At 49.5% G+C, this 19243-nt stretch overlaps 2 protein-coding genes across 2 annotated transcripts; one reads left to right on the top strand and one right to left on the bottom strand.

Annotated features, from left to right (window-relative positions):
- Nucleotides 1–1687: 1687 nt before the first annotated feature.
- On the top strand, nt 1688–6715 carry HEMGN (hemogen). Its single transcript, XM_066339231.1, has 4 exons — nt 1688–1861; nt 4184–4277; nt 4703–4974; nt 6112–6715. The coding sequence occupies exons 1-4, from the start codon at nt 1780–1782 to the stop codon at nt 6219–6221; spliced, it is 558 nt and encodes a 185-aa protein (XP_066195328.1). The 5' UTR covers nt 1688–1779; the 3' UTR covers nt 6222–6715.
- A 10677-nt stretch (nt 6716–17392) lies between these two features.
- FOXE1 (forkhead box E1) lies at nt 17393–19243 on the bottom strand. The gene has a single exon (XM_066339229.1). It carries the CDS (start codon nt 18640–18642, stop codon nt 17788–17790), a length of 855 nt encoding a protein of 284 aa, XP_066195326.1. The 5' UTR covers nt 18643–19243; the 3' UTR covers nt 17393–17787.

Genomic DNA, 19243 nt, shown 5'->3' with positions numbered 1-19243 from the left:
TGTGACTGAGCTACAAGAAACTTCCTGTAAATGACTTGGTAGCCCCACATCTCTTTATGCCATCCATGCTCCTGGCCTACCCTCCCATATCAGAGCCTTCCCATATCTGCTCTGCTGCCACCACCCTGTTGCTTCTTTTGGGGCTGTTAGACCTACCCCACCTCTCTGGAGGTACCATGTAATCTCCAGTGGACACAGGACAGGAGCCCTAGAGTAAAGTGAGAGCTCAGGGGATAAGAAGAATGGCAACAGAGATGACCACAGCCTCCAAGGTTACATCTTAAGAAATATACATTCATGAAGTTTCAAGCTCTGGAGCTTCCAGGGACCTAGAGAGAGATCCTGCTGAGAGCACAGGATGTACACTAAAAATAAAAAAGACGGCAAAGATTGGAGGTAGCCAGATCTGCTCATGCCTGAGGAGCTGCTTTCCTCAGGGCAAGTCCTGAGACTGCTCGAGGTGGGATAAAAGGTAGTCAGGTCCCCAAGGACCTGGGGTAGGCACATTATCAAGTTGTTCTACCAGCCTTTTGAAACACTTTTTAATTCATAGGGGCCAGGGAGGGAAGGGATATGGGGCACTGACACCTAACCAGTGCGTAAGTATAGTGTCTCATAGAGAATAGTGCTGATAGCTGAGTGCACTAGAAACTGGCTGAAGAGGTACCTCTGGTCCATCAGAATTGTTACACACAATATAAACTTGAGCTTTTCTGTGCTATCCTGGCATAAGAAACTAGGAAGGCAGTTTTCAGGGGAGGCCAAGACTACCCCCTCATCTCACATGCACTGATGTACAGACCTGGCCATTCCCACAGAATAAGGAACAGGCTCTCAGCATTGAAACCATTGTACGAAGCAGCAGTTTCCTCTTTGCAGCAATTCTGGCCCTGCAGATGGTCCTGCAGAGGCTGCACTAGCCTGCAGGGCTGGGGCTGCAATGGGCTACCAGCAATTAGGAACAACCACTTAAGGAAATCATCCTATGGGGGACAAGGGAATGGCTGGATCTTCCCATTGGTTTTACCAGGGCTGCCCATTGCCATGCTGCTTCATGAGTGAAGTGCTTTGTTCATTGTCCTGGTCCACCAGGGACTGGATCAAAGAATCATTAGGAAATCCTCAACATGCACAGCCAGGCTGGCATGGATTTATTATTCCGTCTGGATTCCAGGAAGGCAGTGCAGCTCTTGGACAGGTAACATGACTGTAACAGTCTCCATCCTTAAAAGTTTCCAAAGAATATGACAACACAGGCATCCTGACCTTGTGAAGCAGCCAGTCCTGCTGTGAGGGGAGCTGGAGGATGTCCCTTCCTCCCATCATTGCTGGGATCCTATGCAAACACCTTTAGAAAGCATACACCCCATTTCAGACCTCTCAAGGGGTCCTTAACGATTAACAACACATCCCTGCATCTTACTCTGGAAAGCAGCAGTGAGGCAGTGCCGCATCCTGCCCTGCCATGTCCACTACAAAGGAGAGCTTTTGAGTCAGTTTAGCAGCAATGAGTGTAAATTTCCTGTCTGAAGTGGAATTATTTGCTGTATAAAAGCACTAACATGTTTTGCAATCCACACAGTAGATGCTGGACAGAGCCTCACACACCTTTGCACTCCGATAAGGAGAATATTATTACCCTCCTAGTGGCCTGGCCAGATAAGAGGTTTGGGGCGGGCAGTCTGCTTTTTTTTTCCAAGTCTCATTATGCTGCACCAGTATCTTCAGATGCTGTTTCCAGGGAACTAAGCTGCTTTCTAATTAAAACTGCAAAGAGCAATGGAGAGTTTAGGCACAGACCATGCTTCTTCGGACTCTTCCCTGCCACCCTCTGCTGCCTGTGAGGAGTATGCTGTGCCAGGTAATGAGAACATTCCTAACTTGAGTTTTTGGAGAGAGGAGAACACAATTTTTCTTACCAGGCATTTCTCATAAAGGAACTAATAATTATTAGTCCATGCTTGGGGGTGGAGGATGCACATTTAACTGCAAATACTTGTGATTTTATATGTCATGTTTCAGATCACAAAGGCATATATAAGGGCTTTTCAACTTAAATCCTTAAGTCCTTCAACTTCAGTCCTTCATCTTAAGATCTCAGAGAGCATCAGCAGATTGTCTGTTTGCAGACTGGCAATACTGCCTCATTGTTTTTACAGCTTGATTTTTTTCCTCTTTTCATTTAATTTCTCTTTCTTTGTGTCCTCTAGTAAATATGTTTTACTGTTGATCTCTCCTGCGTAGCGCTGGCAGGTGGCAGCTTTGGAGCTGTTGTGCAAGTGCTTTCTTGGACCAGATAGAAGTGAATGAGAATGGACAGGGAAGGAGACTGATTGCAAGCAGCTAAAATTGCTTTTAAAGCTCACAAGACATTTTGGTAGGAGAAGAAAATTGCCTTAGCTGCAAATGGGATGTGCAAGTGATTATGTACTTCAGTAGCTGAACTGAGGCCCTATGCAGATTCTGCTACTGCAACTTGTAACCTCATCTTCCCAGGGAGTCTGCCTTTTTCTATGTGGATGGTAGAGTCATCTCCTGCTGGCTGAGCCCTACTGTCTCTGTTACTGCTTCATATCAGGCAACAACTTCTCATTTGTCTTGGAGTTATACTCAACTTCCCTGGACAATGTCCTGAGCAGTCAGATGTTATTTTAAAGTTGACTCTGCTTTGATGAGGACATTGAAGCATAGACCAACATAAATACTCTCTAAGCTAAATATCTGTAAGATTAATATTAATTATCAGAGGTGTCTTGTGTAAAAAGTCTACTTTGGGCAGAGACTGGCTCCTGCTGTCAGTTTTGCATTGTCCTGTCCTGGACTACAATTTTTCTTGCATTTAATAAATGCCTGGGATAAAAGAGCTGTAATCCCAGCTCAGCTTCAGAAGTCTTTCTCACCTTGACACTTCTATCATCTGATCAAGGGAATGACAAAATGACAAATTTTCAATGATTTACTACTTTAGTGTGAGCTGAGTCTTTTTGTGAAAGGAGCTGGATCTGATTATATCTGGAAGGATCAGGTCATAGTTTTGCTTTTCCACTTGAGTGGGTTTTGTTGAAATGATGAAAAACAATTCTTTTGTGATATCTTCTGTGTACACTTGGGAAGAATTCCCTTTCCCTCAAGGCCTCAGGGCAGTAGTGTTGCTCCCCTTGTCTCCTGGGACTGGATCCCATGCTCCTTGATTTGAGACAAGTTTTTATTATCACAGCTTAGAGTCTATGCTAGAAATCATCAGGGATTGCTATCTTTTAGAACAAAGACATGGACAAGTAAAGTTCATATTCATATTCATATTTTAGGCTGGTCTTTGCCTTGGGAAGCCATTTGTAGTTCTTTGCAACCAGTGAAATGGACACTGCTTACCTTGGCCAAGGAAGGCGTGTCAGAGAGTGACTGGGATCTGCAGAGGGCTCCTCTCTGCTGGTGGCTGTATGCAACCTGCACATCCTGCCCAAATAATAAAGCCAGCATTGGAGTTTTCTCACATCAGTTAGTCTTTCTTTAGCCCTGCCATGGTCTTCCTCACAGCTGCAGACCAGCTTGAGACTGTTTGTGTGGTTTTTGGGACCAATCTTCTCAACCCTAGCAGTGTGTACTAGCCCTGTTTTGGTCTCTGGTTAGATCACCATCTCCCTCTAATGCACATGACCATCTGTGTGGGTAGGGCTGTGCCTTCTGGCTCATCCTTGCCCCCACAGTGTTGGGTTTTTTGTTTTTTTTTTTTGAAGGACTGTCTGTTCTGTGGGTCAAGGCTTTCTTCTTGGTTGTTAGACAGATATCTTAATTTCAGTGGTGGCCAGTTCCAGCTGTCTGGGAAAAAGGGTGACAGGAGAGCAAATTCTTCAAATGTGAAGAATAATCTTGCAGTCTGTACTGATGTCTGATCAAAGGCACCATGCCCCAGGTCCCTGCAGTAGGGGAGTAGGTTGGACATGGGTCACCTCAAGGAATTGTAACTGGAAATCTAGAGTAATTGTCAGGCTAAGAGCCTGGGAGTTTGGGGTGCTGAGTCAACAAATCCTACCACTGAGGCCGTGCTGGAAACACAGTGTTCAAGTAGTTTCATCTCAAGACCCCTTTGGGACAAAAGGAATCATGGCCTCTTGCATCAGTGCTGTAGTACCAGGCAGGGGGTAATCAGAATGTCATGTTAGCACCCACTCTATCCTTGTAGATGTCATCATAACCCGTCGCTTGAGAGACCGGGAGTTGCTCAGGAAAAGAAAAGCAGAAGCCTTGGAGAAAGATTCAGCTCACTGGGTTCTGAGGTAAATCATGTTTTTTCTGTCATACTGCTTTTGTGGTGCACTTAACCTGAGGCCAGACATGGCCCAGCCCCTCCGTCTTCACCCAAGGACAGAGGCATCAGTCTTCAGTGGGGAAACATGACCAGGAGCCAGTAGCTGCTCTAGGCCTACACAGGCACTAGGGGGAGAGATGGATGGGGAAATAACAGGATAATCTCAGTTGTAATGTGGGCTGAGGAAAATTTTGTTGCCCTAGCTCCTGCTCACTGGTGCAGCTGCAGAAGGCTGTTGTGTAGAGCTCAAGAGGGGGCTGCAGAATTGCAGCTTTTGCCGGGATGAACTGGGTCATAATCACAACAAGGGGACCCAGCAAAACTGCCTTAGGGTAGAAGGGAAAGTCCTTTGTCCTATTCCCAAGTCATCATCCTTGTGAAATTCTCTGGCAGAGACTATAAGATCGAACAGCAAGGCAGAGGCAGAAGAGCCAAAAGAGGACGGGGCCGTCAGACAGCAGCAAAGGCTGTCCTGGAGTCAGAGCCAGCAGTGGACCCCCAGCCTGACCCACAGGAGAAGGCTGAGCCAGTGCCCTCTGAGTCAGTATTGCCTGAACCAGAGTATCAACAGCAGCCACCTATGCTGACCATCCAGAACATGGTTGATGGGATACAAGCAGTGGCAACAGAAGGGGATCTGGCAGATGGGAACTTGGACCCTGCTGGTGAGTTGCTGCAGAGCTTCTGGCCCGTAGTGGCTTGGGGGGCAGTGCAGTGCTGCCTCTTGAGCACTGTCAGCCAAGGGTGCCCTCCTTGCCACAACAACTCCACAGCATCTCCAGGCCATAGGTCCCTGCCCCATAAAACTTGGATAGTTGAGAAAGGGTGGGGAGATGGTCAGACTGTGGGAACAAATAGCTCTCTCCAAGTCCAGGGGAATGATAACAAGTCCACTACTGTCAGTAATTTTGAATAGGGTTGTGGACCTGGTCTTTAGTAACTCCTTGTCCTAAGAACACTTCTGTGGCACTGCCAAGACCCATATTAGTGTAGGAGGTTATCTCTGTGAAGATCTCTTCTCTGTGGAGAGAGGATGCATTTGTTTGTGTTCAGAGCTGGTTGGGGGAGCCAAAGTCTGGACATGATCTGTCCACAGTCCATCCAGTTTCAGGACTGACACTGGGATGGTGGAAGAGCAAAGTGGGCATTGGGACAAGGGGTGGGTGTCTGCAGGCAACTACACCTTTGAAACCTGCCAGGACTGAGGCATGGAGGGTACTAAGCTGGTCTGAATGGCAGGCTGGTGTCTGGGCAGAAAATCCATTTACAGCTACTGCAGTATGAGTTGCTCTCAGATATAGTGTGGGAAGAGTAGATTACAATCATTTTAGCAGACAGTGGGTCAAGTATGCAGGTTGCTTCAAAATTAGGATTTTCTTAAGAGGAGGTGACAATCCAACTACTGCATTTCCAGCAACGTCTCTGCAGTGGGGAAGAAAAGGCCTGTTGCAGCTAGGCATGTGGTACCCTTGTGCCATGGAAAACAGCTGTCCTGTGTCCTGGGCTCTGGGGCAGGTGTCCAGCTTCTAGCCCTGAGGTCTTGAAATGTGCAACCATCAGGATTGTGGTTACTGCCTCTGGCTTTAAACCTGCCAGTTCTTAACCTTTTCCAACTCCCCTCCACAAGTGGAGGGACTGCCCTTGAAAAGCACGCAATTCACCCTGATCTACCCAACACCTTCTCTAGGCAATTGCAGGAGACTGGGGAGCGGGGGGAGTGGAGTTGTTCTAACATGGATTAGAGAGGTAAACACATAAGAGTCCCTCAATATAAAATGATCTGCCTTTTACATGCCTTATAGGTGAAGAGGATGTGCTGAAACCAGCAGAAGCCGATACACTAGAAGAGTTGAATACTCCTCTGGAAAATGACCACCAGGATAACAAATTCAACGCACATATTCTGTATTAACTTTCTGATTGATTGGGGATATTTTTTTATTTTGACTCTTGCCTCACCAGCTTGATAAGTATGGCACAGTGATTTTGAGCAGCTGTATTCTTGGGAGTCATAAAGCCCACACTCCCCTTGTCACTCTGCTTTCTATGCTTCTTCCAGGCTAGAGAGGCAGCCCCTTGGAAACTGCCTGTGGTTTATAAGCTCCCTGCTCTCTCTGCATGCAGGCTGTTTCCCTTGAGCCCATGGAAGGCTTCACAGTGCTCTGACACAGTCTAGTTCACTCTTACAGTCCAGCATCCATCTGTATTTCTGAAAGTCATTTCTTATTCATATTAATGTGAGTGGTATTGCAAAGCTAACACCTACTGTGATGACTGGAGAAGCCCAGCTTGGGCTTTTTGCTGCACCCTATAAACCTCACCACTCTTTGCACTATTTTTTTTCATCTGAGCGTTCTTCGCATAGCCTGTTTTCCTCTGCAATAAACATCTTTCATAAGCTGGAAATATTTTTTGCTTTTAATTTCTGGGCAGCTTCACTCTGACTGTAAGACAAACAAAAGATGGTTGAAAACAGCTGAGTGCATTGGGCTGAAACTTGGCTGAATTATACGCTTTTGTCAGGAAAATGCCATTGGAGCAAAGACAGGAGACACTCTGCACAGTCATTGTTTTCCTGTCTTCCCAGTCTTCACACAGGATTTCTGCTGAAGCCAGGAGTAATGGAGCTCCCTGTGCGTCTCCCCATGTTTTGGGTCTTATGATCCTTGTTCCTGTGCATAGCTAGGGAAAAGATTCCCTTACATTCCTGTAATATCCTGACACAGAAGATCCTTCTCCTCTTGAGGAGGAGTGGAGGTTATATTGCCATTGTCTGACTTCCCAAAAGCCTGTCTCCCAGAGCACAAGGCTGGCCAGGACCTGAGGGCACCCTTGATTTGGGGGAATTTTTTTATGGCTCTGGACATGTTGCTGCTGCTGTCCCAGAGCCCTCGAGGCTGTATCACAGCATATGTGACATCTAACTGGTGACACCAGTAAAAGTCTCTCCAGTGACAAGATGGAGACATCCCACTCCTGCTTTGGTCCCAGGGACATGACATGAGGAGCAAGTGCTTGCCAGCTCTTTGCACAGCCTCCCCTCGCTGAAATCCTGACCTCTACAGATACACTGCCAGAAGCTCTAAAGCACCTGGTGGGTGTGAAAGCAGAAAGCATTCAGCAGCACCATACCAAAGCAAATCCAGCTCCATTTCCCACGGGCATCTCCTGGAGGGATGAGTTTCCCTACACAGGTAACATGACACTGTTTTGGTCTCCATAGACGTATCAGCTAACACGAGGTTTTGCTCTCCCCTTGAGCCACTGATACCCGTGGCAGCTGAACAAGACCTCTCAGCTTCTGCCATGAACCACTCAAACCTCACCCACAGCCCCAAATATCTGAGGTACAACAAGAGGACCTTGTGGAAGCCCTGCAGCATGGAATGAGCTTCTGTCTGGGAGATTTCTCTTAGACCAAGGCACTATGCTGAGGCTGCACTGGGCTGAAATGAAGCCAGAGGCTGGAGGTCATGTTATGGTTGAGCGACATCACAACAGTTGTGGGGGGTCCTCCTGCAAGTGTGGTGACTGCACCATGCTGGAGAAAGGCTGGGCTTTGGCTGCTGCCAGGCAGCCCAGGAGACCCTTCCACCTGGTGGAGCCCTACATGTGCCATGGCAGAGACCAGCAAAAGCCAGTGGCCCTTCCCAGCTCCACAGTCCTCTGTAGTGTTGACAGGGAGGGGTACTGTCAGACAGTAAGAAAGGTGTACATGCAAACAACAAATCTTATCATCAACTAAACAAAAGAAAGATAAAGCCCTGCTAATCAACACTTTAACTCACCATGCACTGCTTCTCTCTCTGTTGAGAGGACAGATAACAGAGCTGTTGCTTATAGAGATAGGGTGCAGCTGGACTCATGATGGTCCATGTGTACCCCCGAGGTAGGTTCTGCTGCCTGAATGGAGCTGGGGACAGGCTGGCAAGGGCAGCTGTATCTAGGATAGGGAGGCTGCTGTTTTGCTAGTGTAACAAATCACCTTCTCCCCCTCTTCCCTCCCTCCTGAGTCCAAGATAGATGTCTTTATTATATTATATTGGGCCACTGACAAAGAGTCCAGTGAAGTAAATTTTCACTCTCTGGGTGAAAACTGGAGGACAACTATGGTCTGGGTCTGACATGAAGGAGAAGTCTGGAGGAAGCCAGAGACCTTTAACTGACTGCAGCCTGCTTACTGACAAAGAGAAGGATATGGGTGCAGGGAAATAGCTTCTGAGCTATGGGGCTAGCACAGGGAGCCAGATAAGTGCCTGACATTGTGATCTTTGCTGTTCTGAGTGGCAGAGCTGCCTGAGGCTCCTCCAGGATGTTCTGACCTGCTCCCTGAGGCACACTGATGAAGGCACGTCATGGTGCACAGTGGACACAACAACTGTGGTTGTCTCCTCACTAGCGAGATTCAGCAGGATATTGATTACTGTCAGCTGGGCTGGATTGAACATGGTCCTGTGAGTTTTTCTCAGGGCTTCAGGTCCTGTCCTGTCCTAACATCATATCCTGGAGAACCAGATTCTCCTCTGTCTATGTTGATTACCTTTCAATATCCTTTCAGGAAACATGCTTCCAACTCTGGGACAAGGGAAGTTGTTTGGTTTGTGCACCCTGGCTTCCCACTTCTCAAATTGCTCTTAATATATGGGGTACCCCACATCTGCTGAAAGTCAGGCGTGATCTGTGGCAGGCTGTGGCTCATGGGTGATGTGTTGAACAGAAGAATCTTCCTGTCCATAGCAGAAGTTAGGTCATAGCTAAGTTAAGTACTCAGCAGAAAGAAGTGGGCAAGGAACTTAGAGCCAGAGGCTTTCACCACAGGTCACTGAAAGCCATTCCACGTCATAAGTGCCTGGACTTGCAGTGATAAGAAAAATTTGCTGATTAGTTTACTAATATTGACTTTAAGCAGTAAATCCTGGAGACGGCAAATACCCACTCCCTCTTAGGCCACCACTTCCTGCTCAGAACTTGTTAGCTCTGCTCCTTCTCATCCTGTTCACTATTTTTAAACAAATACCTTTGATCATACCAGGGCTGCTACAGCTGTGTGTCCAGCTAGGCTCATCAGTGCTCCACTACCCAACCTGCCTCTCCTGTTTCACCAGGAAATCATATAACTGTAGAAAAAGTTAAGTGAGGAGAGATTTCTGGAAACCTTCAATTCAACCCCTGCTCAGAGCACGGCTAAGTCTGACCGGACTGCTTTGGGCTTTCTCCAATCAAGTGTTGACCTTCTTCAAGACATGAGATTGTCCCCCTCTTGCTCTCATTCCAGGGCTGCCCCGCTTTCAAGGAAATAAAGTTTTTCCTTTATGTACCATCAAGCTTTCCCTCAGCAGAGCTTAAGCTCCTTGCCTCTTTCTCCATCTTGGTGCACTTCAGAGAAGACCCCAGCTCCATCTTCTCTGTAACCTTCTTTCAGCCTGCAAATTAGACTCCATACTCACCTCCTCTCCACGAGAACAACCCTGAATCCTTTCAGCCTCTCCTATCCACCAGCTCCCTGCCTTGAAGGCCTCAGCTGAGTTCTAATATAAGAATGCTCTGGGTGACTCTAATTGGATACATTATTCCTGCATCCATTGTGGGCTCACATAAGACAGTGGGGATGGCACTTGTCTAAGCCCATCACCTGAAATTCTGTCCATCCAGAAGGACTTAAGGTGCTGGGCATGAACTGTGCCTGTGTCTCCTTCAGACAGCTTGAGGTTTTTACGGACAGGATACAAAACCCACCAAGAAACCAAGATATAGCATTCGTGGTAAGCAGTGTGATCTGTGCTTTGCAGCCTTAATGACGCTTTTATCAACTCTCTCCTCTACAGACATCTCCTTGGGAACTCAAGAAAACACTAAAACGGAGCTCGGGTGCAGTATTAACCATATGCCCCTGGACATGGCTGCTTGCTCCTCCAAACTCGGATGGTGGGCTGAGGGCGCAGTTCTCGTGTGCGCCTTTGGGGCCGAGCACCGCGCTCTGCGCCAGCATGAGCCTCCCTCCGCAGGGATCCAAACCGACTGATCTCCTTTTCCAGCGGCGCTCCGCGCTCCGTCCCGCCCGGCGCGGCCGGCAGTGCTCCCTAGCGGCAGCACCGAATAGTTTCGGTTGAAAAGGACCTTAAAAGATCATCTCTGTTCCCCCGATTGTTCACAGACCCGTCCAGCCTGGCTTTGAACACTTCCAGGGGTGGGGCATCCGTAGCTTCTTTGGCCAACCTGTGTCTCTCCACCCTCCCAGGAATTCCTCCCAAATACCTGATCTAAATCTACTTTCCTTCACCTTGAAGTCATTGCCCTTTGTCTCAGCATGTGGCTCTTGTCAAAGGTCCCTCTCTAGTTTTCCTGTAGGCCTCCTTTAGATAGTGGAAGGTACTATGAGGTCTCCCCACCTGTGTAAGGTTTTCCTGGATTTAAGTTCAGCTCCTGTTGTGGCAGAGAGATACTATATCTTATATTCACTTGAGTGGAAAGGCATGAAACCATTTTCCTTGGTTGCTTCAAAAGGGCTTTTTCTTTTGCCTTTTCTCTAGAAGGGAAAGGTGGAGAAAACCTCCATGAAAACAAAATACAGAAGAAATTACCCAAGAAGGAAAACATATTTTTTACAAGAAATGTTTCCTGCATAAAGGTCAAAGCCCTGAATCATCTGTTACCTCCATGAAAAAGCCACCAACATCAACAATAATCCCCAGGCACGGCCTCTCACACCACGACAGGGTGGCACTTCTCACTTAGGCATTTATTCTGTGTGGCCTGACCTGTCTGTAACTCCAAGTCCCAAGCCTATTGCAGTGGTCAGTCAGTCATTGCTGCAGAAATGCAAATCCATGTTATTCAAGTAAAGGCAATTTTAGAGAAAAAAAGAGAACCAAAAAAAAACCAAACCAAAAACCTTGAAACCAAACCATCAAAACAAGAATACACATACAGAAATAAACTCAAGAGTACCCAAAGATGGAGAAGGAAGAAATTATCAACATCAGTGTGAGCCTCCTGATGAAGAGAAGGATATCTTCTCTGAGAACATCATGATCTGCAAGTTGAAGGCACCACAATGCTGATACCCTGTAAGTCTTCCTCCCCCACTATTCTTGCAGCCATAAATCTGAGAACACAGGAAGGGTGGCTAGGGAACCACTATTTAATTGGCCAATTCTAGGGCACTCCAGTGAGGCTGATGATAGGCTATATGCTAAAACATATGACCGTAGAAGTGATATTGGGCCCTAGGACATAGTTTGTTAACCTCAGAAGCTGACAGCCTGGATTCATGAGCACTTTTTCCCACTCAGGTGGAAGAGGTCAACCTGAGATGCAGATGGTGCCCTGGCAAGATCCAGACCCAGGGCCTTTGTATAGTTCACATCCAGACAACACTTAAGAATTTTGCAAATTCTTAAATGGCTAATGAATGTTAGCTTGCTAGCATCAGAGAAGGGATAGCAGTGAGCTCAGTAAGCTCTTCTGAACAAGCCCACAGTTAATACTCCTGCTTCCTCTCCATGGCCATTTTCAGCCAGACATATGGCCCTGGGCGTACTACAGCCCTATTAACTTCTATCATCAGAAGAGGCTAGGATACAGCCTCTTTTCCTCTTAGCCCAAGCAGTGTGGCTGACATACAGTGTGCACCCTATGTTGCAATGCTGCAGAAGTGGTGAGAGTTTAAGTCTGTCAGACCTGAGTTGGGCCTCCCTCCTACTAAGTCTGCCCACACAAAGAGGGGTTAGATTACTACACCACATCCAAAAGTAACTCCCAAAAATAACACCAGCTTCCAGGTATAGCACATGCCACCATCTCCCACCTTGACTTTTTGACCTTGGACATGAGAAGACATACATTTCAGCTGGACTGAGTTAAGAAATCAGCTCAGCTGTATAGACAGAGCTTCTAACAAATCAGCACTTCAAGATTATGCCAAGACAAGTGTGTAAAGTTTTTCTTTTTGCCAACATGGGCCACTGTAATCTCGTACACCAGACTGTAAAGTCAGACCCCCATCAGCCTACCTGTATTCACATTAGTTCACTTCCAGGTGCTGCATGAGTGGGATGCCGTCTCTGGTCGCTGACATGGCAGCTCTAGATAACAGGTGCATCTAAAGCCCAACTCCAGCTACACAGACTGTCCTCCAACTACAACTCACAAAGCCCTGGACTCTCTCCAAGGTACTCCCTCTTAGCTAAATGGCAGCTGCCTCCCCTGCCTATTCTTTCTCACAGATAAAAGTGCTCCGCTCCATGTCACTTTCAAAAGCAGATAAATCATAGTCAGGAGTCCCAAAGCTACTGAAGAAGTCTTTCCTACTCGCTCTTTGGTAATTTGGCAGATTAAACAACCTGTTCTCATCTCATTCTTTGCCCTACAGGCAGCTTGGGCTGTTGACAGGGTAACAGCTGCAGAATTCACTATCCCCCAAACACCCTCAGGAAGCCAGTCACCACCCTCTCAGCAGGAAAAGGGGCAACATCTGCCACCATCTCACCCATGTGCAAGCCAGTTCATCATCCTGAGGTGTGGAGCTGCCCCTGAAGGCCTGTTACACCCCTCCCCCCCCCCATTAGCTGTGGTTATTACTTGATGAATTGTTCCCAGAGATGTTCCTGTTGCGTGAACTGCGTGAACAGTGTCAGCCTGTGGCTGCAGGAACTCCATCTAAGCAGCCAAAAAAGCTAATAGGCCTGGGGTGCAGGAGGCAAGACCAAGCATATCTGATGCTGCTGCCACAGGACAGACAACATAATGTTTCCAGCAGTAAAACCTCCTCCAGCTGGCCCAACCCCATGTTGGAGCAATCAGAGACCAATCAATGCCAAACACAATTCCCTTGACCATCTTTGAGCTTCTGTTCCTCTCACAGGTAGTAGCCTTCCCTACCTGTCCCTTTTTCTAGCAGAGACATGTGGGTGGGATGCAGCTTCATGCATTGATGTCTGGGGCATGTTTGTGGCCTGACAGGAGACCCTCAAAGCAGACTGGTGACTCAAGTTGCCAAAGTCTGACACACTACCTGAGGCCTGGCCTTGCTGACCTGTCCCTCCTCCTTCCCTCTGATGTCCTCAGCAACCCAGCAGACCAAAAAAAGCCAAGGTAAGACAGACATTGAAAAGCAACGAGCAGCACATGATGCACATCTTGCTCTGTATGCCTCCCAGTCTCAGGAGTACAGGGAAGGCTTGAAAGAGTCACTCAGAGACAGTTCATTACAAACAAGACAAAGATTTATTTCTATTTCAAGTAAAGTAGAAGAGTAAATACAAAAAAAAAAAAAAAAAAAAAAAAAAAAAAAAAAAAAAAAAAAAAAAAAGAAGAAGAAAAAAAACCCCTCCAGTATAAAATATAATATTCTCCTAGGCTGTACAGTCCACTTCTTTCTCAAACTCTGCTCAGGGCCTGACTATACCAGAACCTGGGCAACCTGGGCAGAACAAGAACTGAGAGGCTCTGTCCTTTGAGCAATGAGCACTTCCAAGGCCCCTCTCTCTTCTCATCAGTGCTCACATGTAAGAGTTTCCTACAGGTTTACAATCCAGATTTATTGGACTCTTCTGACAGAAATCAAAAGAGTAGTTTGAAACTTAGACTAATTTTGCTAAAAGGAAGGCTCTCAGATATTTACAATAAAACTTACAGAAATAATTTTTTTTTCTTATTCTTGGTGGTGCCTGAGAATTACAAGCAACGTGCCAGACAAAAACACATTGAGATCCACATGTTTTTAACATCCCCATGGCACAAGAACACACTGAGATCCAGTTATCTAACATATCCCCTTGGCATATCCCCATATCCTTCCAGAGAGACCTAACCCCTTGGCTCCCCAAGGACAAGACAAACGTATCTTCCTCTGTCAGAGGTCAGACAATCCCATGTCACACATGGGCACAGGGACAGCACATCTCAGTGTCACAAGGCATAGCCTGGGCAGACCTGCAGTGCTCAGCACACCCTTGGCACCTGAGCCTACACAGCAACTCAGGTTGGAATAGCCACAAAACCCCAGCAGTAATGGTGGGAAGGGATTGCTGGAGTCTTCCGGCCTGCTGCATGCAGGAGGCTGGAGCACTGCCAGCACTAGCAAAGGGCAGGTGTAGCTTTGTCTGGTTTTGCCTCAAAAACCTCGAAGCACAGACCCCACACAGATATAGAGTCCTTTGAACGGTCCCAGTAGCTCTTGACAGTCCTGCCCAGGGTTTCTAGCCTTCTAGAAGCAGTTTTTAATCATGTCTTTCTTAAGCAGTTTTTGACCATGTCTCAGGTTCCTGATGCAGCAAGCTCATCACTGTACCTGCTGCAAAAAATTTACCATCAAGATATGCCTGATTCCCCTAGTTTGTAGGTATAAAAGATCTAGAGAGAAACAAGAATAAGCATCTAGACGTTCTCTGCAAACAACAGACAATGGAACCTACCCAATCTGTGCATTCTAAGTCACCAAGCACTGTCAGGCTTGTCCTTCAGACACTGAGTTTTGCTCCCTGAACTGCTTACAGATGCTACAAGCATCTTCCACAAAACCTGTATCATCACCGGTGATCTTATTTTAGACCGAGCTCTAAACTGGCAAGAGGGCTGAAGCTGGGAACAAAATGAGGGGAATACAGGCCAGAAGACATCTAGGCTCTACACTGTTGTGATAAATGACAAGATTCATGGAAGCATGAAGGGAGGTTTAGGTTGGATATCACCCCAGATGGTGGCTGAGCCCTGGAACAGGCTCCCTAGAGAGCAAGCACCAAGCCTGACAGAGTTCAAGAAGCATTTGGACAACAGTCTCAGGCACACGGTGTGATTCTTGGGGTGTCCTGTGCAGGGACAGGAGCTGGGCTTGATGATCTTGATGAGTCTCTTCCAACTCAGCATTCCTATGGTTCTATGAAAATTACCCGGTCCACATTGATAACTGCTTCTACTGGAAGGAAAGAAAGCAAGGAAATTGAAAGGCAGTTCTTCTCCCAGCTACCCACAAATGAACAAGAGGTTGGCATGGCTTGCTGTAAAAGTGACACAGTCCAGCCCTTGCAGGTAATGAAGTCAGAACCAGCATCTATTGAAAATACTAGGAACTGGCACAGCTAGGTGTACAGATCCTCTTCCAGATGGTGAAGGGAGAGTTGGAAGAGATGTTAGCACAGCTGCTAGGGAGACCTGCCCCTGGCTGAGACAGCTCTCTCCAGCATGGTAGTTAGCTTCTGGATGTGCCAGGACCAGGAAGAACAAGGAAGACACAACATAGCTCTTCAGAAAGAATAGGAAAGGAAAAATCTGACTGACCTCAGCACACCAAAGAGTTGAGTGGTGCTTATGCTTGCTGTCTGTGCCCACCCCCCCACTGGCTCCATACATGAAGCAGCATCCCCAGCTCTGTGTACAGACAGCAGCTTCCTGTGGTGCCACAGGCATGTCTACATGGACACAGGACAGTGCTATCAGGCCAGTCTCAGCCTCCCTGCCCAGGAGCTGGCTCACCACATGCCATTCCTGGGACTCTAAACCCTTGAATCCAAAACTCATGTCCTACCTCACAGCCCCATGGAAGGCAGACATACAACATCTACTGCCCGCCTACTGCAGAGGGCTTTACTCCACACCAAGCTGTGCTGTGAGGACACCCAACCACCTTCCTGCTCCACTCCATTTCCTCTCTCATGTCCCATCTGGATATGTGGACCATAGCGTCCACAGAAAGCAAGGGAGCTGCCTCTACACAAATTTCTTCCTGCTGAGAAGAAATTCCTCATCTGAAAAATTCAGAGCAGAAGGTACAGGTGTCTTCATGGTATCAAAAACACTTTGCAGCAAAGCACAGCAGTAGGACAAGAGACAGTATACACAAAATTAGACTGGAGAAGTGCTAAATGGAGGGTACAAGGAGAAACTTCTGCCTCCCACAAGAACAGCCAGGTTACCCAAAGAGACTGTGCTGTCTCCATTCTTGGAGGTGATGAAGACTCAACTACATAGGGCTGAGCCTACGTCTGAGTCACAGCTGACCCTGATTTGGGTACCAGATTGGAACAGAAATTTCCCAAGATCTTTTCCAACCTGAGTTATATTATGATCTATATCCTTCCCTGGCGAGAGAGACTCTGGTGTGTGTTTTTTCCAAAGCTCCTATTGAGGATTGGGCTGCACTTGCTCAATCTCCCTATGTAAGGTCCACAAAGATCTTCTCACCAACCTCCTCCTGGCCCTGGATACGTGGGCTCCCCACCTCTGGGGGAAAAAGGAGGAGTACAAGAAGACCTGGGAGCAGGGTTATGTCAGCTCCCTCTACACCCACAGCCCCAAGCAGAGCCCAGGATATCCATTACTCCAGACCCCTTTCCAGGGTGGTGGGATCTGTTGGGAGGGGTATGCTTGTGTTTCACCATTGATCTACTTTCAAGCTTGTGTCTCACAGACATTCCTATTAGTTGTTCCTTCTCCATATCTTTCTCTAGATTCTTTTCAATCTTGAAAGCGGAGCAACTGAAGATGAAAAGGCACCTTAACCTGCCTCTTGTGTTTCAGAAACAAAAGTTTTCTCCTATATATGTCAATTTCTCTAGGCTATAGAGAGAGTTGGGCTGATGTTGGGATCAAAGTAATTTAGGCTGTAAGTACTTGTGCAGACCTCAGGATCAGGTCTCCACTCAAAACAAGTCCAAATTCAATGATGGCTGCAGCTTCAGAGGCAGATCAGGCTCTGTCCAGTCAAGCTGGAAAGACCTCCAAGGGAAAAGGTTCCACAGCCTCCATGTGTCCCTTTAACAGTGGCTGGGCATGCTCATGGTAGAAATTTTTGTAGTTCCAATCCCACCACTGTTCCTATCCCTGCAGCACAGAGGACAACACCTGGAAGAATGTTACTTGATACATTTTTCTGCAGCCCTGGCATCCAAACCCTCTCCAGCCTTGGCCACAATGCTGGTGTAAAGCCTGGGGCTAATGCAATAGCCATCAAGGATGTGCCACCACATGAGTGCCACACATTCTGCTTTTACCGCTTTGGCTGCAGGAGGCCACGGAATGCTGCCTCCTACCTCCCTCCTTCACCTCACCAACAGACACTTAATTTAAAAAAAAAAAAATTAAAAAAAGTCATCAACAGCAGAGAGATTTTTAAACGTGAAATCTCCCTAGGTAGATCAGAAAGGGCCCAGTTGGGTATGCCGGGAGAGTGGGAAGCTGGCAGGAAGCTTTGAGCACCTGCCTCAGGAAAGGCCGTAGAAGAGGAAGAGACTGCTTGCCCCATCCAAGCACTTGGGAGTCCCTAGGACTTTTCTGCCGAGAGCGGACAGGGCTCGACAGGACACCCCTGGTCCCCAGGGCCGACTGCGACACTTCTCGCCAGGAAGCCTGGACAGATGGCAGAAATAGTAGGTGCAGCCCAAGGTTCTTCAGCATCTTCCCGGGCAGCGCCGGGAGCAGCCGTGCCTGGTGACCCGCGCCGTCTGCCCTCCGGTCGCGCTGTCGGGCCTCTCCGGGATGCCTCAGAGCGCCGGGACGAACCTATCGGGGCCTCCGGGGTAGGCGCCGGGCTCGGCGGCACTCAGCTGCCCCCCGGAGCCGTAGGCGTGCGGCAACGGCGGGTAGGGCGCGGGGGAGCGGCGGCCGTAGAGCGCAGGGGGGCCGGGCGAGGAGGCGGGCAGCACGATGCGCCCCGACGGTACGTACAGCGGCCCGTGGCCTCCGGGCGCGAAGGGCCCGGGAGCGGTGGGCAGCGCGGGGTAGGCGTGGGGCAGGGCGGCGGAGGCGCAGCCTTGCGCGGGGAAGGCGGTGGCGAAGGCGCAGGAGGCGGCGGGTGCCGGGGGCAGATCGGCGGGGGGCGGCGGGGCGGGCAACGGGAGGAGGCGGCAGGGAGCGGCAGGGCGCTCGGCAAGGAAGGCCGGGTAAGTGGAGAGGTCGCTGCGCTTGAAACGTTTTCTGCGGCGGAGGAAGGACCCGCTCTCGAACATGTCGCGGGCGTGAGGGTCCAGCGTCCAGTAGTTGCCCTTGCCAGGTCGGCCGGGCTCCCGCGGCACCTTGACAAAGCAGTCATTGAGAGTGAGGTTGTGACGGATGCTGTTCTGCCACTTGCGGGGGCTGTCGCGGTAGAAGGGGAAGCGCTCGGTGATGAAGCGGTAGATGCCGCCGAGCGTCAGTCGTCGCTCGGGCGCCTGCCCGATGGCCATGGCGATGAGAGCGATGTAGCTGTACGGCGGCTTGCCCCGCTCCGCCGGGCGCTTGCGGCGCCGCCGCCCGCCCCGCGCCGCCGCCGCCTCCTCCTCTCCTGGCGGCACCGCGTCCGCCTTCAGCAGCGGGGGCGGCGGCGGCGGGCCCGGCGGCAGCCGGCTCTCGGCTGTCATGTGGCCGTCAGAGCGGCTCCGCGCCGGACCGAACCGAGGAACCGCAGAGCTGCGCGACCGCGGCTTTTATGCGGCGGTGTCCGGCGGCTCCGCGCCCGGGCGGCCGGCACTCCCCCTGCTACGCCCCGCCGCCCGGGAGGCGCGGGCAGGGCCGGGCGTGCCGCCGCTGCCGCCGCGGGTAGGGACAGCGCCCTGCCCGGCACCCCCCTCCCACCCTTCTCCGCTGGTCCCCGTTCCCAGCCCCGTCGGGGCGCCGCGGACCCGCCGCCGTCGGGAGCGCGCAGCTCCGGAGGAGCGACGGGCACCGGGCGGAGCGGGGCCGTCTCCGGGATCCCGGTGCGGGTGTCCGGGCACGGACATTGATCGCGCTTCCCCGTAGGGCTCGGTGCCGTCGGGGCCGGTTGTGCTGGCGGCCGCGGGGAGAGGTGGCAGCGCTGAGCGGCCGCCGCTGTCGGAGAGGATGCTGCCGGTCCCCGCGGGACAGTCGACCCCGGGCAACGTTGCCCAGGGAATCCCACGCTTCTTTGCGGAAATCAAGGTGTCGAAACAAATTAGGCTGGAAAAAAAATACCCGGTGACAGATCTGCGTGGGGAGTGATAG

This window comes from Sylvia atricapilla, chromosome Z, assembly GCF_009819655.1.
Source record: "Sylvia atricapilla isolate bSylAtr1 chromosome Z, bSylAtr1.pri, whole genome shotgun sequence".
Taxonomy (NCBI): domain Eukaryota; kingdom Metazoa; phylum Chordata; class Aves; order Passeriformes; family Sylviidae; genus Sylvia; species Sylvia atricapilla.
This window is presented reverse-complemented; position numbering and strand designations above follow the sequence as displayed.